The sequence below is a fragment of the Lithobates pipiens genome, unplaced genomic scaffold, assembly GCF_037356315.1.
Source record: "Lithobates pipiens isolate NorthernLeopardFrog02 unplaced genomic scaffold, aLitPip1_a1.2 Scaffold_23, whole genome shotgun sequence".
Classification (NCBI taxonomy): domain Eukaryota; kingdom Metazoa; phylum Chordata; class Amphibia; order Anura; family Ranidae; genus Lithobates; species Lithobates pipiens.
Window position 1 is genome coordinate 253,434,574 of NW_027507785.1, and position 26,364 is coordinate 253,460,937.

The following is a 26,364-nucleotide window of genomic DNA, read 5'->3' on the forward strand; positions in this document are numbered from 1 at the left end:
GCTTGCAGGACTTTTCATAATGTCCTGCAAACGCACCGCCCTAGTATGAAGTCACACTGAAATGAATGGGAGGCGGATTTCAGGCGTTATTTAGAGGCCATTTCTAGCTAAAAAATGCCTGAAAACCGCTTCAGTGTGAAACTGGCCTAAGGTAAGTCTTACGGCTGATGATAGACATGTGCAATAGGGTTGATATTACTGGAATTGGCTGTAACATGGAACATGACTCAACTTATTTGAGTACAAGGTGTGGAACAGGATATTTCAGATATTTATAGAGTGCCATCAATTTACGCAGCACTTTACACATATATTGTGCATTCACATCAGTCCTTGCCTTCAAAAGGAGCTTAAAAGCCAAGGTCCCCAACTCACATTCATATTAGGGGTAATTTAGATAGGAGCCATTTAACCTACCGGCATGTCCTTGCAGTGTAGGAGGAAACCATAGTACCCGGCGGAAACACGCACAGAGTGATGAAAACTCCAGGCAGGTAGCGCTGTGGTTGGGATTCGAACCAACGACTCCAGTGCTGCTAGGCATTAACACGTTATTAAAACCAAAACCAAGAATGTACTATATTGCAGCTTACAAATTGTTAGAAGTGGTGGCTGCAGGCTTAACCCCCCGCCCCCCCCCCCCCCCTCGGTTCTCACTTGGTGATCTGCTCAGTAACACATCTCCTAGATTAGTGAGCCCCCTACTCTGTATGAAGAGGCAAAGGGACACCTTTGGACAGTAGCAGTCTCAGTCTGGGAGGAGGGGAGTGTTAAATGTACTAGCATATTTAAATAAAAACCAACAAATGCCAAAATGCTAACACTGTTGTAAAAAGTCAGCCTAGCAGCCAATTACAGGCAGTGGGAGGGGGATGTCCCTCCTCTTCCGCCACCTTACCAGGCTCTCCCATGCAATCAGGGACACCAGTATCCGCTGGGTTATCATAGAGCTGGCTGAGGACCAGGCGGTCCCTGGTCCTCTCCATGGTCTAGGAGGCTGAAAGTGTGGAAATGTTTTGTTTTGCACTTTCCAGGGTAGATCAGGGCTCTTATAGACCCCAGATGTCTCCATAAAGAGGACTGGTCATGCCTGATTTCTATCACAAAAGCTGTTTACATTTCTTGTGAAAGGAATAAAAGTTAATAAAAAATAATAATATTGCTGAGCAAATACAGTGCGACATAAAAAAAAAATTACAACACCCACCATTTAAATGGTGCCATTTACCACTCTGGTTGGTATAGATTAGGCGGAGTTCTGCAGTGGATGCTTCTTCATATGGTAAAGGTATAGGAATACACTACGACATATGGAAATGAACGATCGGTCTTGACAAAACCTCCTGTAATCCCAAGTTACCAAACAGCACCCAAACCTAATTTACCTATACTTATTTTATGTAGGTTATTTCATTAACTACAAAGCATTATTGAGCTGGGTTTGCTATACTATATACAGATCAGCACAATTTTTGGTGCTACATCCCTGTATTCTCCGCTGTGTCCTGAATATCTGCTACCATGATGGAAAAGATAATATGCCTAAGCATGTATTATGAGCTTGGTTTTGGATAGATTGAGTTTGAGGAAGTGGTGCGACAGCCAGACTGATATATCTGTTAGTAAATTAGTGATACATGAGGAGATGAAGAGAGTAAGCTGAGGGGTAGAGATACATTTTGGGGTCATCGCGTAGAGATGGTATTGGAAGCCATAGGAGGCTATCAGCTACAAGTATACTCAGAAATTACATTACTGTTTTGCAGTCCAAATTTATTCTTAGTAATGAAAAACACATACATTTACACATACAAATAAAAACAAAAGAGAGACAAGAAGTTGTGTAATTAGTGCAAGTTATCTTCGGCTCAACCTTTTCAGCTCGGCCAACTTTTCTCGTTTTCGCTCAGCACTGCGATCAAATGTCTTTTGCAGGTTGTCATGGTATATCTCCAGTGCAGTTCTGAAGTTTGCCACAACATCCTGAGGAAGCCAATAAAAAAAAAAAAAAATAAAAAAAAAGAAGAGGATTAAAAACAACCCAAATGCAAACAGTCAATAGCAATGCAAGTTTGATGGCCATAAAATCTTCAGCCATAGTTAGGTATGCAGCACGCCATTGTAAGAAAGATACAAGCAATTATTTCTTAAATCCCGAAAAATACAAAGATGAAGCCACTACATATAGCACACCGGATCCTTGTGCTGTCTTCCATACCAAGACTAACTGTGGTTGGCTGTTATGCTATTGGTTTTACATAACAATTTGGTTTGGGACACACACAAAAGGTAGTGGTGCAGTACCAATCCACAGCACTGCTTGCGGTCTTCCAGCAACGGATATTCCCCCACTGTTGACTTGCCATTACTTGTTCGGCAGTTTGTCTTTATATGGAGGTGGCCATTTTGGTAGAGGCTGGGTTTTGCTTCCGCATGCGATAGCCTACAGCAGGAAGAACAGTAAGCAGCACAGTAGTGATATTAACTCTATAAAGACTATTGGTCAGAGGGAGCAGGTCCTTACATCTCATACGTCTGATATACAGCTTTCAGGCTGTAGGCACAGAAGTGCTTAGACATGCCTCACACAGCAGGAAGTGCAAAGCTATTTTTCAGAGCGATTTAAGATTTTTTTTTTTTTATTATTAAAAAGTAAAGCTTTATGGTACTGTTTAGGCACACTGGTGCACACAGAATCTGGTGCAGTTGTTCATGGTAGCCAGCTTCTAACTGCAGCTTGTTTAATTAAGCTTTGACAATTAGCCCCTGTTCACATCGGCGTGATTTGTATCGGAACCTATTGCTGGCAATAGGCGCGTCCCAATCAACGAGACACCGACTTTGCAGCGCCACACAGATTTTAGAAAGTAGTTCCTGCACTACTTTTGGCAACTTCAGGGGCGATTTCAATAGACATCTGTGCATGAATCCACACATATGTCTTTCAAGTTTAGATGAACCCACACGATTTCAAAGCCATGTTAAGTGTGAACGAGGGATAAAACCTGGAAGTCGATCAGCTACTATGCACAGCTGCACCAGATTGATCTTAAATGTTTTGCTTTAACATGGCACATCTATAACTTTGGAGTTCAGGTCCACTTCATTAAAAAAAAAAAAAAAAAAAAAGAAGGAGGAATAAGCAATAAATGTATTCCTCGCCCCAGCAATTCTAACCGGTCCCCAAAGCCTCTTCTCTAAGGTGCTCTGGGGTTGCAATCTTGACATCATCATATAAAAAGCAGAAGCAATAATCCTGCCGTTGATGTAAAGCGAGGGCCTGCCCACAATCTGAAGCACCAGACAGAAGAGTTCCAACGGCTGGGGGAGCCAGGAATAAGGTTTTGCTCCCCTTTCCTCTACCCTGCCTACACTATGAAGCCAATCTTTTTTATTAAATAAAAAAAAACCTTTACAGTAGCCCCATCACCTCTCACACTGCAAGGATCCCCCCTCTCCACCATCGGAGAGGTCAGCTTCAAGTCTCACAGTATAGGTTTCTGAATCCAATAATAAAGTTTAATTTGCAGATGAATAATTCATAATTCTATGATTTTTAAGTTATCTGAAATTCCCTTAGGTAAATAAGTAGTATGGGAATGGGTTTTTTGTTTTTGCGGTCTAAAAAAATAAAAAAAAATAATAAAAAAAAAGCCTCTAAACTCAACTGCCTAGAAACGACTATAAATGACCCTGTGTACATGTCCTGATAAGATAACAGAGGAGAGTTCACGAGCAGTTGAAAAAAATGCCCAACTGCTCCTAAATGTCCATTTACCAGCAGCAGTGTACATGAGGACTTACAGACGTTTCTAGGCAGTTGAGTTTAGAGGCTTTTTTTGGAACACAAAACAAAACAAACAAACAAAAAATGGGTTCATAAGCCAAGTTTAGAGGCATTTCAAGCACCAAACGCTTCTAAACTCGGCAACTCGCGGTTTGTTTACAGGTGTTTTTTATTTTGGCTATAAAAAATATATATATATATATATATATATATATATATATATATATAAAACGTGGGTTACTATCTGTCAAGTTAAAACGTTCAGGAGAGGTTGCAAAAACATCCCGTGTACATGAAGCCTTAGAAGACTCCGTCAGCATTTGGCAAGGACCTCAACTTCCCTGCTCCTTTCATATTTCCCACAGGCGCTCTTGTTTACCTCCTGTCACTTTAGAACCTGAATGGCTCTTATGTACAGCTTGATGATCTGCTTCCCTCAGTGTTCACTTTCTATTGCACAGCAAGCTTTCCCACTGTTCTTACCTCTTTAGGATTTCATTAAGCTGTTCATTTATATTTGAGATGTCAAATAGGTTTCTTAATTGTGCTGCAGGCTTAAGACTAATTATTCAGGTTATCCCATATCAATGACATCAGGAAGGTCTGGGTCGTGTTTATCATTCATTAACTGATAGCTAATCAGTAGATGTATTTAAAAACTGGTAGTAATGATAGAAATTACGCTGGGCTAAAAATCCAGGTTATCTGTTCCAGCTTGCACCTTCCTCCTCCTCTTTTACACCTACACATGTCTGGAAGAGGCAGGCTAGATAGGAAAAAGATATTGGATGGTTTCTATGGATGACAGAACTAAGAAAAATGGATGGGATGCTGCAACCCTCTAAAATTTCTCCATACCAGCGCAGGGTATAAGTAGTGGCCGTTCTCAGTAATTAACCATGAGCCAGAAGAGAATGAAAACCACCACTTACTAGGGTTGCACCAATACAGACGACGTATTGTTTGTGAATGCATGCCCAATGTCTGATGTGTCAGTCATAATGTCTCCACGATTTAAAAAAATAAAAATAAAAAAAAATAAAATAAAATCGCTGATCGCCCATTACTAGTAAAATTAATAAAAATGCCATATAAACTATCCTATCCTTTTTATAAACGCTATAACTTTTGCGCAAACCGAACGCTTAGTGTGATTTTTTTTTTATATACCAAAAATATGTAGAAGAATCGGCATAAACTGAGGAAAAAAAAATTTTTTTTTTATATATTTTTGGGGGATATTCCCTATAGCAAAATGTAAAAAATAATGCATTTTTTCCACAAATTGGCGCTCTTTTCTGTTTATAGCACATAAAATTAAAAAAACCCAGAGGTGATTAAATACCACCAAAAGAAAGCTCCATTTGTGGGAGAAGAAAAAAAAAAAAAAAACGGCAATTTTGTTTGGGAGCCACGTCGCATGACCGCGCAATTGTCAGTTAAAGTGACGCAGTGCCGAATTGCAAAAAGTGGTCTGGTCTTTGGCAAGCAAAATGCTCCAGTGGTTAACGGCTGCTCATGGCTCTGGGTTTTAGCAAAATGGCAGCCTCCAGCAAGAAGAAACAGAAGAAATTTTGGAGGCAATTTACAGCACACACCAATTTTGGTAGCATAATGGATGTTCCTCACTAAAGTACATTTCTTTTTATCAATTGTTGTGAGTAAAGTTCAGTTTTAAAAGCAGAACCTAATCCACGCAATCGTTTTCAGCTAAGGAAGCTGGCATCTTTGCCTCTTTTTGATCTTCAACTGCCATAATGCTGCACATGTGATCAGTTATGACACCAGCCAATGACAGTTTGACAGTTTTTGAGAGCACAAGCAAACAAAACCGTTACGATCCAGGCATATGCCAGAATGTAACGGTTTTTGAAACTCTTTTAGGCTGGGTTCACACTGCTGTGATGCGGGAACGCTGCAAATCTACTGCGGGTTCCCGCATCGCATGCCTCCCGGCGGCAGTTCACACTGCCCTATGCGAACTGCTGGGAGTGTCAGTGAAAAGTTAATGACACCTCCAAATCAGTTCGCATATCGCAGTGCGATCTGCAAACTCTGACAGGAATCGGATCGCACGAGTTTGGGCCGGACGCGATGCGAATTCAGCCATACTATCTGTATGGCTGAAATCGCATTGCACAGAGATCGCATGCAATTTGCACTGTGGTGCGAATCACATCCGATCTCGTACACCGCAGCAGTGTGAACCAAGCCTTAAATTGTTGGGTTTGGTTCCGCTAAAAGCAAACATTTATGAAAAAATAAATAAATAAATAAAAAAATAAAAAAAAGGAAGGAAGGAGAAGGCTTTAGTGACATGTTGTTGAATTCTACAGAAATCTTGTCAGGGATGCTAGTGCTCTATCTGGTGCTGAACTTCCAGTGCTGGTTAATAGCTTCAGATCCTTGGACAGAACCGCAGTGTAGTAGCTCCCGATGGAGACCCCACCCCCCCCCCTCCTCGCTCCATTCCAGTTCTTTCATTGTTTATAATTCATGCAACATGGTCTGTCAATGGGGAAGAGTGATGAATGACAAGGGTCTCGCTCCCATTTACAGATCATGTTTAATGCAGTGTCAACAACAAAAAGAACCCTTTCTCAATGTTAAGAGGAGGGGGTGGGTCCCCATCAGGAGCTTCTTTACTGCCGTTCTATGCAGAAGCCATTACCCATCTCAGCGCTGGCATCCCTGCAAAGAAAATTTCTACAGAATCTAGCAGTCTGCACAGCGTGGGTCATTACTGGTACAATAAGTCAATAAAGCTGTAGAAGTAAACTACATTTAAAGCGGGAGTAAACCCGCTGACTTTTTTCTGACCTGCAAGGGAAAAGTCATAATGAGCTCCGCATACTAGCTCATTACAAAATACTTACCTTAGAACGAGGCCGCGACATCTTGCCCGAGCCACGCTGAGGGAGCTGACATGTTCCCTTGGCGTGTCTTCCGGGTATAGCGGCTCCGGCGCTGTGAGTGGCTGGAGCCACGATATCGTCACTCCCACGCATGCGATTTCTTTCCGGCAGGGTCCGGCATCTGCCGGACTTTCAGCTGAGAATCCCCTGTGCGCATGCGCCGCTGCAGTCAGCGGTGCATTGCAAGGGGAATATCTCCTAAACCATACAGGTTTAGGAGATTTTTTTTTTTACCTACAGGTAAGCCTTATTATAGGCTTACCTGTAGGCAAAAGTTTTTTTTTTTTTTATATAAGAGACTATAGAACCGCTTTAAGAAAATGCATGCTTTATTGAATAGGGCGGCACAGTGGTGTAGTGGTTAGCACTCTCACCTAGCAGTAAAAAGGGTCGCTGGTTCAAATCCAAACACAACAATACCTGCCTGGAGTTTGCATGTTCTCCCTGTGCCTGCATGGGTTTCCTCCCACACTCCAAAGACAGGCAGGTAGGTTAATTGGCTTCTGTCCAAAATTGACCCTGGTATATGAATGGGGACCTTGGATTGTGGGCTCCTTGAGGGTAGGAACCAATGTGAGTGTGTGATGTACAATGTACAGGGATATGGTCAATTGTAGACACTCACTCAGGTTGAGCTGGATGGACTGATGTCTATATTCAACCTTACTATGTAAATAAAGCCAACTTCCAGAGGTGCCAAAAATAAATAAAACATGGACACATGCACAGCAATGCTAGAACATACCTCACAGGTCCTCTTTACTTTTTCTGCTCTTTCAAGGATCTGTTCCTTCTTACTGTTAATCTGCTGTATTTCTTGAAGAACATGTGACACGCGTCCCCCCATAGCCTGTCTCTTTTCTTGAATGCGACTACAGGTCCTGTGTTAAAAAGGAGACAAACAGGTCCGACATTTTTATACAAGGGCAAATTAAGCTGAACTCCAGGAAACATCTAAAACCAAAAAGGTGCAACAATTCCCAGTCTGCTGTTACCCAGTTGTAAAAAGTGCGTTTACATATCTCAATAACTCAAAAAAAATAAAGTGCACGCACAAGTCTAACTAGTGACTCAAACCCTCCATCTATAACAGATAACACAACTATACCTTTAACAAAATCAGAATAAAAACAGACGCAAAACCATTAGCATTTCCCTTTAAACATGACACATCAAAAATGTACTAAAACCCTTATCGCTAGAGGAACAAAGGGCAGCGTCTAGCTCCCAATGTCCCGATTCACAGCAGTATATGTATTAGTAATACCTAGGTGCGCTTTGAAGACACATGAAAGCCATTAAAATGAATAATATTTTAGGCTTTGTTTTCAGCTCACTGGATAAAAGCCAAAAACTTACTCAGAAATGTCCTTCTTTCTCTGCTCAAAGTTCTCTTGATTCTTTTGGTTTTTAATATCCGTTTTTGCAAGCTTCTCTTTTTTCACAAGAATAGTCCTTTTTAATTGCGTCTCTTCTGAGGTTATGGACTTCAGATCAAGCTTTTCTTTTAAATTTTGTTCTTCCTCTTGTCTAATCTGGAATATATGAACAAGGACTACTGTAAGAAAGGGAATACAGACAGTTTTTAAACCAATGACAAACAAGATTCACAAGTATAAAAAGGTACCTCTTCCCGAATCTTCTTAAACATTTCCAGGTTGGCCTCCATGCTATGCAACTTCTTGTTATAAGCGTGTATGTCTGGTAGCCACAAAGCAGCCAGGGTCACCCTCTCCCGGTAATGGTCATACTTTTCTAGTGTCTCTAGCTGTATATGAGAAAAACAAAATCTTGTTTAGAGCATATTGTAACATCTAGTAAATTACCCATCTATGCCCCCATAGGTAGAAGAGGAAATAGATGGTTCTACAGTCACACGCCTGAATTGTGGTAAAAACGGATTATGGGAGCACTTTTGTATAAAAAAATAAAAAATAAATAAAAACAAAAACAAGTACCATAAATTATGCATTTTGCAGAAAAAGCATACATTTGAAATAGTAAAATGGCAGAACATGGATAGTCAAAAATCATTTAAAATTTACACTTAGAGGAAGAAAACCATATAATTTATCTTTAAAATCCTGAAAAGTAAACGCATAATGTGCTAGTATGCATCGCAATGATCGCATAAGCGCACATTATGTAACACTTCCTTTAGAACGAAGCCCTGCACCGCCACCCTGTCAGCTCTGACAGATGCTTCCATAGTCACGCGCTCTGCCTTCTGATTGGCTGTGTCGCGATGACGTCACTCTCACGCATGCACACAGGAGTCACACCGTGGCAGGGAGCTATGAAGGAGTGGCACGGGTATACCATTCCTTCAGAGACTATTGCGCCGGTGACATCACCGGCTGCGTGAAGTGTGAATATCTCCTAAACCGTGCAGGTTTACGAGACACTCATAGTGCCTACAGGTAAGCCTTATCTGTAGGTACAAGTATACAGAATGGTTTACAACCTCTTTAACCACTTCAGGACCGCCGTATTGCCAATGTACGTCAGCACAATGGCACAGGCAGGCACAATCACGTACATCTACGTGATTGCCTTCCAGCGGGTGGGGGGTCCGATCGGACCCCCTCCCGCTGTTTACGGCGGTCCGATTCGGTCCAGGAGCGCTCCGTGATGAGGGGATGGCCGTTGGTTTTCGGCCACCCCCTCTGGATCGCTCCTGGCCAATGAGAAGCTTCCTCCCCTGTGTATTGTTTACACAGGAAGGAGGAAGTGATGTCATTCTCCTCGGGGCGGTCTTTTTGACCGGACTACGAGGAGAAGAGTAAAAGTAAGTGTGCACCAACACTACACTGACATGTAGGTACACACAGGCACACAAACCCCCCCCCCGATCCCCCCCCCCGATCGCCCCCCGATCCCCCTCCCCCCCCCCAGTCACAGTGTCACTGATTGCATTGATCATTTCTTTACTGATCAATGCATTCAGTGTCAGTTGTGACAGTAAAAACTGTCAGGACAGTTAGTGTTAGGTCCAGGGTAGCCCCCTATCACCCCCCAATAAAGATTTAACCCCCTGATTGCCCCTAGAGTTAACCCTTTCACCCCCTTTTGCCAGTGTCACTAAGCGATCATTTTTCTGATCGCTGCATGTGTCGCTAGGTAGCTAGTTATTTTTTTAGGTTCACCGCCAGGTTTTTTATATCGCTAGGTACCCCGATATACTACCCAATAATGTTTTTAACCCCCTGATTGCCGCTAGTTAACCCTTTCACCCCCTTTTGCCAGTGTCACTAAGCGATCGTTTTTCTGATCGCTGCATTAGTGTCGCTACAGTCGCTAGGTAGCTAGTTATTTTTTTAGGTTCACCGCCAGGTTTTTATAGCGCTAGGTACCCCGATATACTACCCAATAATGTTTTTAACCCCCTGATTGCCGCTAGTTAACCCTTTCACCCCCTTTTGCCAGTGTCACTAAGCGATCATTTTTCTGATCGCTGCATGTGTCGCTAGGTAGCTAGTTATTTTTTTAGGTTCACCGCCAGGTTTTTATATCGCTAGGTACCCCGATATACTACCCAATAATGTTTTTAACCCCCTGATTTCCGCTAGTTAACCCTTTCACCCCCTTTTGCCAGTGTCACTAAGCGATAATTTTTCTGAACGCTGCATCAGTGTCGCTAGGTAGCTAGTTATTTTTTTAGGTTCACCGCCAGGTTTTTATAGCGCTAGGTACCCCGATATACTACCCAATAATGGTTTTAACCCCCTGATTGCTGCTAGTTAACCCTTTCACCCCCTTTCACCAGCGATCACAGTATAAGTGTCACTGGTGACGCTGGTTAGCCAGTTAGTTATTTAGGTTCCCCGTCAGGTTTTTATATAGCGCCAGGGACCCCCATATACTACCTAATAAAAATTTGAACCCCCTGATTGCCCCTAGTTAACCCTTTCACCATTGATCACCGTATAAGTGTTACGGGTGACTCTGGTTAGTTTGTTTTTTATAGCATTTTATATTCAAATCCGGAAGGCAGTGCTTGGTTTTCGGGGTCCCGTACGTGGCTAGGCTCCCAAAAAGTCCCACACATGTGGTATCCCCGTACTCGGGAGAAGCAGCAGAATGTATTTTGGGGTGTCATTTCACATATGCCCATAGCATGTGTGAGCAATATATCATTTAGTGACAACTTGGTGCAAAAAAAAAAAAAGTTTGTAATATTCCCGCAACTTGTGGCAAAATATAAAATATTCCATGGACTCAACATGCCTCTCAGTAAATAGCTTGGGGTGTCTACTTTCCAAAATGGGGTCATTTTGGGGGGTTTTGTGCTATTTTGGCATTTTATGGCCTTCGAAACTGTGATAGGTAGTGAGGAGTTAAATCAAAAATTTGCACCCTTAGAAATCCTGAAGGTGGTGATTGGTTTTCGGGGTGCCGTGCGCGACTAGACTCCCAAAAAGTCCCACACACGTGGTATCGCCATACTCGGGAGAAGTAGCGGAATATATTTTGGGGTGCAATTCCACATATAACCATGGCATGTGTGAGCAATATATCATTTAGTGACAACTTTTTGTAAAAAAATTTTTTTTTTTTTTTTTTGTCATTATTCAATCCCTTAGGACAAAAAAAATAAATATTCAATGGGCTCAACATACCCATCAGCAATTTCCTTGGGGTGTCTACTTTCCAAAATGGGGTCATTTGGGGGGGATTTGTACTGCCCTGCCATTTTAGCACCTCAAGAAATGAGATCGGCAGTCATAAATTAAAAGCTGTGTAAATTCCAGAAAATGTACTCTAGTTTGTAGACGCTATAACTTTTGCGCAAACCAAAAAATATACGCTTATTGACATTTTTTTTTACTAAAGACATGTGGCTGAATAAATTTTGCCCTCAATGTATGACTAAAATTTAGTTTATTCGATTTTTCTTATAACAAAAAGAAGAAAATATCTTTTTTTTTCAAAATTTTCGCTCTTTTTCCATTTATATCGCAAAAAAAAAAAAAAAAAAAAAAAAAAAAAAATCGCAGAGGCAATCAAATACCATCAAAAGAAAGCTCTATTTGTGGGAAGAAAAGGACGCAAATTTCGTTTGGGTGCAATATTGCATGACCGCGCAATTACCAGTTAAAGCAGCGCAGTGCGAAATTGCAAAAAGACCTCTGGTCCTTAAGGTGTTTATTGGTCCGGAGCTGAAGTGGTTAAATAAAGCTTATCCTTTCAAAAATGATATAATTATATATATATATATATATATATATATATATATATATATATATATATATATATATATATATATATATATACACACACACACACACATATACACACACACAAACACACACATATATACACATACACACACAAGGTGCATTTCAAAGAACGGCCTATAATGCACCACTCAGCGCCGAATGCAGACTAAACCAGAAATCCAAAAAATATATATGGTAAATATAGAACCCACAGTTATGGCCTGTCAAATCTTTGCAAACTAACAGACAGATCAATACGATAACAGCCGTTTAAAAAGTATAGTAATTATATAACCAGTAATACAGAAATTAGTCCATATGATTCCTGAAATTTTCAGTATTAAAACAGCGCTCTAAATTAAAGCGGGATTCCACTGGCGTTTTTATTTTTTTTTACCTGTGTCACTGGTGGGCGATTCCTACGGTGTCTTTGCAGCCACGATCGGCGTCTTTTTAACCCCCGGCGTGACGATTTCATTGCCAAGGAAAACTTTAAAAAAAAGCAGTCCGGCGGATTCCATTTTCACTGTGGGCGTTTGAAGCCCACAGGCATTTACTTCCTGGATGCGATGACGCTGAGCTCCCAGAATCCACTGCTCCATCTCGCACATGCTCATTGAGTGTCCTCTTTGTTTTCCTTCCTTTTGTCTCATGTGCTATAGTGGTAATGGCTGATAGAGCTGCCTGCCCACTTTCAAAATGGCAATTTCGGCTTGACTGTGTCCCCCACGGATTCCTGGGAAATAGCTAAAAAAGTTCCCAGGGACCATTGCGAAGCCGATAAACACACCTACTCCCACAGGAGGAGAGCCTGGAAGTCGGCATAAACATTAAAAATAAAAAGGTAAATACTGCATATTATTTTATTTCAATGGTCATAACTGCATCTATGTTCCAAAGCCATTTGAATAAGATGAACTTGCAATTTTCTGTACAAAACCGCTTTAAGTCTAAGATATTTTCATAAAAAGTTATATCCTAAACAGTTAAAACAAAGTCCTTAATGTGCAGAAAGGGTGACCATAGTGATTTAGTCAACGTTGCGAGGTGATCACGGTGGTTATATCAGAGTGCTGTTAATATCGCTTCCACCAGATAATTCCACCAGGGGTCGCTGTCCTATGCTAAAGGCCCTCCTTTCAGGTGAAAGGAGGGCCTTTAGCATAGGACAGCGACCCCTGGTAGCCAAGTGCAGGGATTTTCCTCAGACTTCCTGCACACACCTTCTAGAACATAGAGACACATAATGAGGCCTAGCTGCATTGTTGAAAGCTGGACCCCCGAGGGATGACGTATGAATTCTGGTAAACCTAGAGAGGGAATACTTCTTAAGGCTTTTTTGCTCAACATTGTCTGGTGAGTTTAACCCCCTAAGGGGGATGTATCACACACGGTGAAATCCTCCCATTATCTGGTGGAAGCGATATTAACAGCACTCTGATATAACCACCATGATCACCTCGCAACGTTGACTAAATCACTATGGTCACCCTTTCTGCACATTAAGGACTTTGTTTTAACTGTTAAGGATATAACTTTTTATGAAAATATCTTGGACTTCATTTAGAGCGCTGTTTTAATACTGAAATTTTCAGGAATCATATGGACTAATTTCTGTGTTACTGGTTATACAATATATATATATATTTGAATAATCTCCTACTTAATACACGGTTAGTGAATCTGAACAATCTTACCTTGGCTCGCTTGACTTTGTGAACATTTTCCTTCATCCTCTCAGTCTTATCTTTACGTTGTTCTGGCGATTCCACAATTTGGGATTTCATGAGCTCCTGATCTTCCTTCATTGTAGCAATAGCAAGCTTTAACTGGTTCTGCGCCACAAGAAATTGCTTTAATCAATTTTAAATTGCTTATTCACAGGCTGCACAAATGACAATAAGGGACATTAAAGCGGAGTTCCACCCAAAAGTGGAACTTTTCTTTGACAGGTATCCTGCTCCCACTTCCGGGAGTCTGGGCTGTGGCCCATGATGTCACTGCTCGGCTCCCTCCTCTTCCCCCTGCCACCGGGCCAATTGGAGAGAGGAGCCGGGCCTCACGCATGCGCTATATAGGGTTCCCGGCGTGGAATCAAAGCTACACACAGCATTTTGTGGACAGAAATGGAACAAAATTATCTTTTGCCAAATGAATGAATCCCTCCTCCTCCTCTCTTCATCCCCACAACATGAACAGAATAGTTGTAGATTCAGTCCAAGTAAAAAGCTAGGAGGTCTAAATTTGATTCCTTGAGATAAAGGTGCACAGGACTGCTCTGAAATTCTGACACAAAGTAGTATGTTGCACAGACATAACAAACACACTATACTATACACACACACACCACAATAGGTAAGGAGGTGTTTTGCCAAGTGTTGGATTTGGGGGTTGTCAGGTTTGCCTGCAGTTCTGCTTTAACTTACCAATTTTTTCCCAGTCTCTGCAATGACCAATTTTTTCTGTACTAATTTTTCCTGGAAAGCACTCTAAAAATAAGAGGGAAAATATTGTTCAAAACACTCAAATAAATGAACAAAGCTTATATAGTGAAAAGAAACATGAGAAAAATTTTCAGATGTGTTATTGCAACCAAAAGATTATTCCACTGACAGAAAAACGTACTAGTAAAGTAATACTAAAAAACATGCTCTTTGGATGACCAGAGGAAATGAAGTACTAACCAAATTTTACATACAGTTGTTACATGTTTAATCTGGGGAAAAAAAAAAAAAAAAAAAACACACACAAACACAAAAAAAACGCCAAACACCCCTAGCACACTCAAATAGAAAACCTCCATAGAAAATGGGGGTTATTTACTAAAGGAAAATCCACTTTGCACTGCAAGTGCACTTGAAATTAAAGTCGCTGTAGATCCGAGGGGGACATGCAAGGAAAATAAAAAAACAGTATTTTAGCTTGCACATGATTGGATGATAAAATCAGCAGAGCTTCCATTCATTTTAGATTTAGAGCGACTGCACTTCCAAGTGCACTTGCAGTGCAAAGTGTATTTACCTTTCATAAATAACCCCCAGTGCCTTGAAAATGTATTCATACCCCTTTAAATTTTCCACATTTTGTCATGTTACAACCAAAAACATTTTATTGTGATTGTATGTGAAAGACCAACACAAAGTGGCACATAATTGTAAAGTGGAAGGAAAATGTTTTTCAACATTTTTTACAAATATGTGAAAAAACGTGTGGCGTGCATTTTTATTTAGCCCCCTTTACGCCGATAAACCCCCCCCCCCCAATTAAAATATAGTGGAACCAATTGCCTTCAAAAGTCACCTAATTAGCAAATAGAGTCCACCTGTGTGTCATTTAATCTCAGTATAAATACAGCTGACCCGTGAAGTCTTCAGAAGTTTGTTAGAGAAGCTTAATAACACCCACATGTGTAAATGGTGTTTGTACCACACATATCACCACAAACGTTAGAGTGACAGCAATATTTATAGCACTAGACCTCCAACTCTAAACTGGTAATCTGTAGAAAATTTTGAAGGATCGCCTATAGAGACTTTTTAATTACTGACGTTTGGCACCGTTCCACTCGCAATTTTTAAAGAATGACATGTTAGGCATCTATTTACCTTACTAACATTCATATTGTACAAAAAAAAAAAAAAATGTATAATATAATAAAAATATAAAAATTCATTAACCACCTCAATACCGGGCACTTTCTCCCCCTTCCCATTTTTCAGCGCTCACACTTGAATGACAAATTGCACAGTCATGCTACACTGCAACCATGTGAATTTTTTTGTAAATTTTCCTCACACAAATAGAGCTTTCTTTTGGTGGTAATCACTGCTGTTTTTTGTAAACAATAACCTGAAAATGTTGGAAAAAATTAAATAATAATAAAAAAAAAAGAAGATTTAGTGCATCAGTAACTTTAGTAAATAAGCAAATTTTCTCCTTCATTGATGTGCGCTGATGAGGTGGCACTGATTAGGAGGTACTAATATGCCGCACTTATGGGCGCTGATATGTGGCACGGATAGGCGGCACTGACTGGCATCACTAATGGGCACAGATTGGTGGTGGTATATTGTAATCAGTTCACTGATGATCAGTGCCCTGATTACATGTCTAGATGTCCCCTGAGAGGAGATGCCACTGATCAGCTCTATTCGCCATCCTCTCTCAGTGTGAGGCGAGGAGAGCCGATTACCAGCATTTCCGTGTTTACATGTGACCTCTTTAACCATGTGATCACATGGTTAAAGAGCCAGAGAGCGGGATCGCGCTGTGCCCTAGCAACACGGCGGCGTGGACGTTGTCCCAGAATGAGAGCCACACCGTCCCTCCGTCATTTGGATAGTGGGCGGGCACCAAGTGGTTAAAGTGTATTTTTTTCCGAAACAATTGCGTTTGAGACCACTACCCTAGAGAATAAAACATTTTTTTGTGCAGTGGTATTTCAAAGTACTGGCCTGGGGTGCACTGCCCCGCGCCTGGGAGCGCTTGCTCTCGTGTCCTCTCCCCTCCATGCTGCTACAGCCCAGCATGCACAGCAAAGGAAACAGACACAGCACAGGAGAGCGAAAGGAACAGAGCGGAGGGTGGATCCGCCCATCGCCCCACCCACATAGGCTCTGATGATCGTTCAGAGCTGTGCTCCTGGGAGGCTGTACCCGGATCCAGGGTCCTGCTGCCACCTCATGGCGTTCTTGGGGTGCCCTACCACTAGGCCCGTGTTGCGCCAGGACCTGACAAGAGGAGAGGACTCGAGAGGCAGAAGATCAGACTACCAGCTGACTGCCAGAAGGAGAGGTAAGCAAAGACTGAGGCAAGTCCTTAGTGGGGTGACTGGGGTTGAAATTTGTGAACATGATATAGGTGTTTGTGGCCTGTAGGGATAGCGTGCCCACTGACATCAGTGCTGGGGGTTAATAGTGCGCCCGCTGACACCAGTGCAGGGGGTTAATAGTGCGCCCGCTGACACCAGTGCAGGGGGTTAATAGTGCGCCCGCTGACACCAGTGCAGGGGGTTAATAGTGCGCCCGCTGACACCAGTGCTGGGGGTTAATAGTGCGCCCGCTGACACCAGTGCTGGGGGTTAATAGTGCACCCGCTGACACCAGTGCTGGGGGTTAATAGTGCGCCCGCTGACACCAGTGCTGTGTTTGAAAGTTTGCATGCAGCCCCCATGGGATATGAAAGCTTATCTTGTGGCCCTCAGGTAATTTGAGTTTGAGATCCCTGCTCTAGGGTGAAATTAAATATATACATAAATAAAATGTATATGTGTGCAAAAAAAAATAAAAAAATACTGATTTTAACTTGTAAGCAACAAATGTCAGAAAAGGCCAGGTCAGCAAGTGGTTAAATTTCCTCTTCTCAAGAGAATAAATCCAGTTCAGTTAATACTTTCCTCAGCCAGTTTCTCTATGCCCCTTATCAGTTTGGCTGCCCTTCTCTGCACTCTCTCCAGTTCTTTAATATCAATATACAGTGGGTATAGAAAAGAAACTCCCCACTTTAAAATAATCACATTTTGTATGCTTTGCAGCCTGAAATGAAGACAGACGCAGTTTTTGTTTTATCCAGCTGTATGTACTCAACTTATAACAAAGAAAAGAAAGCTGTAACACCAACCTGTCAGAAAAAAAAAAATAAAAAAACAAAAAACAGATTCACCCAGTTGAAAAAGAATCACTCCCCTCCTAAAAATGACTTGTAAACTCAATCAGGTGTAGCTAATCACCTTCTCAATGGCACACAAAGCCATTTGCCTTTCAACCGTGATCATTTTGATTAGCTCAGCATGAAACAAGCTTTACTGGGGAATTTCAGTCCCTGGTAGTGCAACTGAAGCAATCAACTATTGGTAGCAAGGCACTGTCAAAAGATCTCTGGGATAAAAGTGGTTTACAGACAAGTCAGGAGATGGATACAATTTTTATTTTTTAAAGGCTTTATCATCTCCTAGAACAGGGATATGCAATTAGCGGACCTCCAACTGTTGCAAAACTACAAATCCCATCATGCCTCTGCCTCTGGGTGTCATGCTTGTGGCTGTCGGTGTCGGTGTCTTGCTATGCCTCATGGGACTTGTAGTTATGCAACAGCTGGAGGTCCGCTAATTGCATATCCCTGTCCTAGAAGCACAGTGAAGTCTATTATTAAAGTGGAAGTAAACTTCCATCTCTGACTTTTGCCTATAGGCAAGCCTATAAGTCCTACCTATAGGTCAGTGATTCTCAACCAGGGTTCCGTGGAGCCCCAGAGTTCCTCCAGAGGTTTCTCGGGGTTCCTTCAGCATTGGGCAATTTCTGCCTCTCAGACAAGTTCCCACTGACACCATTAATCTTTTTTAGCCCTCTGTAAGGAGGTAATTCTTCCCAATGACCACAAGTATAAGGACCATTCCTCTCACTGAGCATCACACTAATGTATCATGAGTTGTAGAGTTCCAATTTTTAGCAGGGGTTCCCCGAGACTGGAGAACTATTTCAAGGGTTCCTCTGTGTTGAAAAGGTTGAGAAAGGCTGCTATAGGTAGTGTAAATATCTCCTAAACTGTGCTGAAATCAATAGTGCATGCACTCTGAAGGAACAGCCACCCGGCCATCTCTTTAGAGCCCTGTGCCATAAACAGGGGATCCCGTGTGCATACACGGGAGTGATGTCATCATGTCTTTGGCCAGTCACAAAGCCGAAGTCTGCAAACCCAGAAGCAAGACGGGTGAAGAAGAGAGCTTCTGCAGCTGACAGATGCTGGAAGGGCTTCGTTTTTAATGTGATGTTTTATGTGATGCATACTAGCACAATATGACATTACTTTGCAGGGTACCAAAAAACAAAAACCAAGCAGTTTACAGCTGCTTTAACCACTTCAGCCCCAGAAGGATTTGCCCCCTTCCTGACAAGGCCATTGTGATACGGCACTGCATCTCTTTAACTGACAATTGCGCGGTCCTGTGACATTGTACCCAAACAAAATTTATGTCCTCTCCCCCCCAAATAGACCTTTCTTTTGGTAACATTTGATCACCTCTGTTGTTTTAAATTTTTAAAACTATTAAAAAAAATAAAAAAAAAATAAAATAAAAAAAACACACCCCCAAACAATATTTTGTAGTTTTTACTATAATAAATAAAACACCCCACACATTTTTTCCCTCAGTTTAGGCCGATGTGTATTCTTCTACATTTTTTTTTTTTTTTCTTAACAAAAATAAGTATTATACAGGTTTTATATAGTGGCAACAGTTTGCGCAGCGCTTTACAACATAAATAAAATCGCAATAAGCGTATATTGATTGGTTTGTGCAAAATTTATAGCATAATGGTGGCAATCAGCGTTTATCAGGACTGCGACATTGCAGCGGACAGATTGGACAATTTTGACACTATTTTGGGATCATTGACTTTTATACAGTGATCAGAGCTAAAAATAGCCAGTAATTACTGTATAAATGACACTGGCGGGGAAGGGGGTTAACACTAGGGGGCGAGCAAGGGGTTAACTATGCTCCCTGGGTCTGTTCTAACTGTAGGGGAGATGGGACTGACTGGGGGGGGGGGGGGGGGGTATGAAGACACAATCTCTCTCCTCTCCCTTGAGAGCCAGGATTTGTGTGTTTACATACACACAGATCCCGGTTGCTGCTCTGTCACACCGGCTCCAGGGACACACGGCCGGTGTGCTCCTGCTGCGTCGTCTTAAAAGAGCGATGTACAGCTATGGCGATTTGCCCAGCCGAGCCAACTGTGGCTGGTCCGCTAGTGGTTAAGTAGTGGAAGGTATTTGGTACAACAGAGATCCTCCCTGGATCAGGAGGTCGCGCCACACTGGATGAAAGAGCGAGGAGGAAACTGGTCAGAGAGGCCTACAGCAACTTTGAAGCAGTTGCAGGAATTTATGACAAAGAATGACGATTGTGTTCTTCAAACATTGCAAAATTAGTAGAGACATATCCCAACAGACTAAAGGCTATAATTAAAGCAAAGGTGGTTCATCAAAATACTGACACAAGGGGGTGATCCTTTCCAACTCAGTAAATTTGTTTTTTTATATGGACACATGGATTTTATAAGTTGCACTGAACACATACAGCTCGATAAAACAAAAACTGCAGCTCTTCATTTCAGGCTGCAAAGCAACAAATGTGATTTTAAAGTTGTATGACTTTGCGTGCAACCTCCTGACTTGGGTGCAATATTAGGCCTTGCCTTTTCAATTGCCCCTATCTTCTACAGTACCTGGTTGATCCTGCCTGGTTTTGACTCACCTTCTGTGAGCTAACCAGATTTATTATGGCTGCTGAGCCATGAAAGAGTGGTCAGTTTACGTGCCACCATCTTAACAGCTCACCCCTGTGCATCTCTGCATCTCCCCCCTCCCTCTCAGTTCCATAGTCAGCAGTGAGAACACAATCCCCTCCGAGTGTAAAAAATTGGAAAAAGAAAGCACACGCACAACGTGATACATTTCAAGCATCTTTTTTACATTTTGACGATTATGGCTTACAGCTATTGAAACCCAAAATTCTGTATTTCAGAAAATTAGATTAGGGCTGTGCCGCCCTTGGACTTGATAAAACAGTGGACCAACACCAGCAGATGACACGGCTCCCAAATTCATGGACTGTGGACATTTTTGCATTTCATTTGGAAATCAAGGTCTCAAAGTCTGGAGGAAGAGTGGAGAGGCACAGAATCCAAGCTGCACGAGGTCCAGTGTGAAGTTTCCACAGTCAGTGATGATTTAGGGAGCCATGTCCTCTGCTGGTGTTGGTCCACTGTTTTATCAAGTCCAAAATCGGTGCAACCCTCTACCAGGAAATTCCAGAGCACTTCATGTTTCCCTCTGCTGACCAGCTTTATAGAGATGCCGATTTCATTTTCCAGCAGGACTTGGCACCTGCCCACACTGCCAAAAAGTACCAATACCTGGTTTAATGATGATGTTATTACTGTACTTGTTTGGCCAGCAAACTCACCTGACCTAAACCCCATAAAAAAAAAAATCTGTGGGGTATTGTCAAGAGGAAGATGAAACACCAGACTCAATGCAGACGAGCTGAAGGCTGCTATCAAAGCAACTTGGGCTTCCATAACACCTCAGCAATGCCACAGGCTGATCGCCTCCATGCCACGCCGCATTGATGCAGAAATTCATGCAAAAGGAGGCCCACCCCCCGAACAAGTATTAAGTGCATACTATACTGTACATTTCAGTAAGCCAACATTTCTGTATTAAAAATAATTTTTTTATTTTATTGATGCTAATGTTCTAATTTTCTGAGATAGAGTTTGGGGTTTTTAATAGCTGTAATCAAGCAACAAAATGAAAATAAAAATGCTTGAAATATATCACTCTGTGTGGAACACATCTATATAAAATATACGAGTTTCACTTTTTGAATTACTGAAATTTACTTTTTGATGTTATTCTAATTTTAGGAGATACACACGCGTAAAAAAGGTGTTGGCGCTCAAAATGTAGATTATTCAAACATGCATTTCTCCCCTATGCAACAATGCAAATTATGAGCAATTGATAAATATATTACACATTGTATATCAAAAAATAAATGCATATTTTTTTGCAATAGTGCAAATGGTGAATATTTTACACATGTAGAAAATAAATAAAATAGTCTAGTCTAGTCTAATGTGACAATACCAAACACCCAAAAAATAAAAAATTCCAGTTGCACTGATACCACTTTAAGACCGAGTACAAGTACAGATATTTTTAAAGTCATGTGACACACCGACTAATGAGATCTTCATAATGAGGCTGCACTGATATGCAGCACTGACTGATGGGCACTTATACGCAGCACTGATGGCTGGCACTTATATGAGTGAAAACAAACCTACAGGATTTTGCAGCTCTAGTACAAATGCTGCGATGCCCATCTTATACAGTCAGAAGGCAGCAACTGCCATCTTGTTACATCTAGCCCATATAGTTAGTGAACTATATGGGCTGGGTGTAACAAGATGTCCGCTGCCGTCTTATGACTGCAGGCTTACTGTAGCGTGTACCAAGATGAGCCTCACAATGTTCAATCTCTGACAGGGACATCACTTCTGTTAACAAATGTGATGGCCCGGGTCACGGATTCTGATAGAACAGAAAACAGGACCCCTTTGTGACTACCCACCCAAGTTTATTCTCGAGCGCAAGTCATGGACCGCACGCCAGCTTGACAGATTCTATCCGCACATGCTGTAGACACCTAGAGCCAGCAAAGGCACAGATACATGCAAGTACAACTTTTAGCTATCTACTTTTAAACATCTAATAAAAACCATACTACACTATAAAGTCCTTCTTTGTGTCTCTGATGGGGTCCATCCCTACATCTCCAGCCATATCCTGAGGGAGTATCAGAGTGGAGGAGGGGTGCAAACCCAGGAACCAGTCAAGTTTTCCAAAAGCGTATTTTGACCTTCTGTAAAAAAAAGGAGGTCAAACACCTCTGGTGAGTGGCCATCTACCATATAAACACTCGTGGTGAAGTGTTTTGAAGACACATCTGTCCAGAAGCACTTTTATATTTTTTGGTGTTGGGTATTGTCACTTTTTTTTTTTTGCATTTTTTATCATTTAAATTTATTTTTTTTTTTTTTAATAAACCATGTGGAAAATAGTCATCATTTGCACTATTGCACAAGAGTAATGCATGTTCAAATAATATTCCACATTGTGATCGCCAACACCTTTACCCATTGTTTTTAATTCAGAAGCGATTTTCTAATTTTCTTAAAAGGGCAGTCACACAATTTTCTCATTTAGGGCTCCATCACTAGTTATTATATACACTATATTGTCAAAAATATTAGGACGCCTGCCTTTTCATGCGCATGAAGTTTAATGGCATCCCAGTTTTAGTCCGTAGGGTTCAATATTGAGTTGGCACACCCTTTTCAGCTATAACAGCTTCAATTCTTCTGGGAAGGCTGTCCACAAGGTTTAGGAGTGTATTGGTCTAAATAATTTGGTGTGGGGTGTGGTTTTTCAGGGGTTGGGCTTGGCCTCTTAGTTCCAGTGAAGGGAACTCTTAAAGGAGTCAGCATACCAAGACATTTTGGACAATTTCATGCTTCCAACTTCGTGGGAACAGTTTGGGGATGGCCCCTTACTGTGCCAACATGACTGCACACCAGTGCACAAACAAACAAGGTCCATAAGGACATGGATGAGTGAGTTTGGGGTGGAGGAACTTGACTGGCCTGCACAGAATCCTAAACTCAACCAGATAGAACACCTTTGGGATGAATTAGAGTGGAGACTGAGCCAGGCCTTCTTGCCCAATATCAGTGCCTGACCTCACAAATGCTCGTCTGTTAGAATGGTCAAGCATTCCGATAGACACAATCCTTGTGTCCAGCCTTCCCAAAAGTGTCAAAGCTATTATAGCTGCAAAGGATGGGCCAACTCAATATTGAACCCTACAGACGAAGATTGAGATGCCATTAAAAGGTCACAGTATATGTTTTTGGTTGGCTTTAAACAGGCAATTATAAAAATATGCTAAAGTGCACATATAAAATTTTATAGGAAAAAAATAAATAAAAAATTTCTGTTCAAATGAATAGTCTGGAGACAGGGTCTCTTTAAAATGTAAGAGGTTAAAAAAAAAAAAAAAAAAAAAAACACACAAAACACCTTTGCATAATTTGTTTAGTATAAATAACTTGTCATTCACAGATCTCAGACAGACACTTCTCTACGGTTGGCAGGCAGACTCTTCTGGGAGCTGCTGCACCATTTATATCCTCTGTTCTGGGATTTATGCCATTATGCCCCACACATGCAGCGTTCATTTCCATAGGATATAAGTTGAGAGTTCCTGGAAACAGCCCCATTATTTTTTATGGTAAGCAAGACTTCATGCATGGGGGGTACAGTGAAAGAAATCCAGCACAAGGTAAACAGCAGCAGCTCCTAGGTCCAGGTAATCATTTATATGAGATCTATAAATTAGGAGTTTTGTGGACTGTGTTTTGACCAGGATATTAACTACTTCAATACTGGGCACTTTCAACCCCTTCTTGCCCAGGCCGATTTTCATCGCTGTTGCACTTTGAATGACAACTGCCCGATCATGCAACACTGTATCCATATGGAACTTTTTTAGTGCTATTAAGATCACCACTGGGTTTTTCAAGTAATTTTTCTTCTTCACTGATGTGTACTGATAAGCTGCTCAGACAATCAATGCCCTGATTACCAGTGTGCTGACAGCCTTGCTGGTTATTAGCACTCCTTCCCTCACACAGACAGTGTGTGAGCAAAGTACGGCCAAGTCTTTTTACATTTGATCAGCTGTGATTGGACACAGCTGGTCACATAAGGGCTGCTGTAATTGGCCCTTTACCGTGGATATATGATCAGCTATATGTCCTTCGGATACAGTGGTCACAGGGCAAGCCCAGGTGGTGGGATGTCTATGGAAGCCTATAGCACCAAAAAAAAAAAAAAAAAGGAGGAAATTCTGGTTACTTACATCTTTTGTGTGATATTCCTGATTTATAATCTGCTGCAAGTCTTGGATATCACTGGAAAGCGCTTTGAATTCTGCTTGTTGTTCTGGTGGGATAGTCCTAAAAAAATAAAATTCATCATTAAGACTTCCAGTGAGAACAGACAATATATTACTCCATGACAATCAAATGCCAGGGATCATTTTTAAAGAGCAGGAAAAAAAGATAACATCCGATTTCCTCACTGGCTTTTTACCACCAGTCATACAAGTCTCTGAATAAGGCTTGGGAAGAACGTAGTGCACAGTTAAAGCAGAATGCCTGTCAATTTTTTTTTACATTATTCAGCTGCATTAAATATAAAATGACAACCTTTGGAAAAAAAAGTATTTTTTTTTTTCTTACCTTTTTCAGGTCTGTTACTAGGGGGTCCCTCGTAATCTGCCTCTTCCTCTCCAAGGCGCCAGGCGTAATTTCCCTCTAGTGCTCCTGGGAGATGTCTGTCATAATTTTCCCAGGAGTCACTTGGCAGCGCCAAGGGCTTCGTTGCCATCACAATGGGGGCGGGCACTTCCGTCACCGCCGCCTGTTGTGATGGCAATGGCAGAAGTGTACGAGAAGGGGCAATACATGCTGGTCGCTCAGCTGCACCAGAGCCTGGAAACTGACACGAAACAGGAATATAACATATTCCTCTAAGGAATCGTCAATCGAGCGCCGATTAATCACACAATTAAGCATTAGAAACAAAGGTTATGCATCCTAAAGAAAATAAAAAAATTTAACAGTGGGAACTCCGCTTTAAGGACAATTCTTCTGCTTTTTCCATACCATTTTTCAATCAAGGATGTTAAACCCTCAAACCTAGTAGAACACCTTTAGTCTCATCTTGGCCTTTTGACATCCCTATCAATGATAGTTTTACTGGAAGCAAAAGTCTTCAGCACTATGGGGCAGGGAGACAAGCCATTCATCCACAAGGTAGTGATGCGCCTGAGAGGAGGTGGCGATATGCTTGATGTACAAGATTGCTTCGCAATGATTAGTGGACATCCAGTCTCCCTGCAAGGGTCACTCGGGGTGCCTTATTTACACGGTTACCCTTTAGTTCAGTAGATCAAAAGTCGCATCCTAACAGGCAAAATTATAACAGAAATGGTATTCAGCAAAGCTTACGTAAGTTTCTCTTTTTTAGCTTCCAACTCCCGAAGGACCTTCTGCTGCTGGTTCATGATATCCAAGGCAGATTTCTGCAAGCAATGAAACATTCCAGCATGAATGAAAGCTGTAGCAATAGGACTTGGCAAAAAAAAAAAAAAAAAAAAAAAAAAAAAAAAAAAGGAGGATATAGAATTTATTTTTTCTTACATATCTCAAACAGAACTCATTGTAGGTGTCCATTCGGGTATTCCTGAAGTGGAGGAAGTTGACAATCCCACTAAGCAAGGTGATAATATGTTTCCCTTCTAAAGGTGGAGAGAAAAAAAAAAAAAAAAAAAAAAAAAAAGGTAGTGACAGAAATACAAGATTTAGATTTGGTCACAATGTTTACTACCACAAAATACTTACTGGGATTCAGAACATCAGACGGTAGAAACTCATATACTCGACATATCGGCAGCAGACGTGCCCTTAATGAAAAGAGAAGAATTTCATTTACATGTAAATAATCACAACCCCACTTTGTGGGCAACTTCCCTCCTTTAGCTGTAGGAAACAGGTTTCTGTGTCTGAGGTCACCTCCTGGTTGAATTTCAAAGTTCTCCGACTTCCCGTTTCCAGTCTGGATACTACATCACCCATGATCCTTTGAGCCGCTAGTTTCAGGGCAGGTTATGGGAGTCACTTGTACCAGTGCTGGGAGTCGATGTTGGTGGGTCCTAGGGTTACTGTGGGTGTTTCTGGGCCTTCATGTAGGTGGTGAAAGGTGTAAAGGGGTCATACCTCCTCCTGTGTCATTTCGGTCTTACAGCATG

The 26,364-nt window shown here is 41.5% G+C and overlaps 1 protein-coding gene across 1 annotated transcript in view; it reads right to left on the reverse strand.

Annotated features, from left to right (window-relative positions):
• Positions 1–1,752: 1,752 nt before the first annotated feature.
• NUF2 (NUF2 component of NDC80 kinetochore complex) overlaps positions 1,753–26,364 on the reverse strand; it is a 36,436-nt gene continuing 11,824 nt past the window's right edge. The window contains exons 5-14 of the mRNA XM_077453041.1: positions 25,958–26,019; positions 25,757–25,854; positions 25,565–25,638; positions 24,412–24,508; positions 14,348–14,410; positions 13,619–13,756; positions 8,330–8,470; positions 8,062–8,237; positions 7,448–7,583; positions 1,753–1,983 (exon numbers count right to left, since the gene is read on the reverse strand). Coding sequence (XP_077309167.1) covers positions 1,858–1,983; positions 7,448–7,583; positions 8,062–8,237; positions 8,330–8,470; positions 13,619–13,756; positions 14,348–14,410; positions 24,412–24,508; positions 25,565–25,638; positions 25,757–25,854; positions 25,958–26,019 — 1,111 coding nt within the window. The 3' untranslated portion in view covers positions 1,753–1,857. The remainder of the gene's footprint in view (positions 1,984–7,447; positions 7,584–8,061; positions 8,238–8,329; positions 8,471–13,618; positions 13,757–14,347; positions 14,411–24,411; positions 24,509–25,564; positions 25,639–25,756; positions 25,855–25,957; positions 26,020–26,364) is intronic.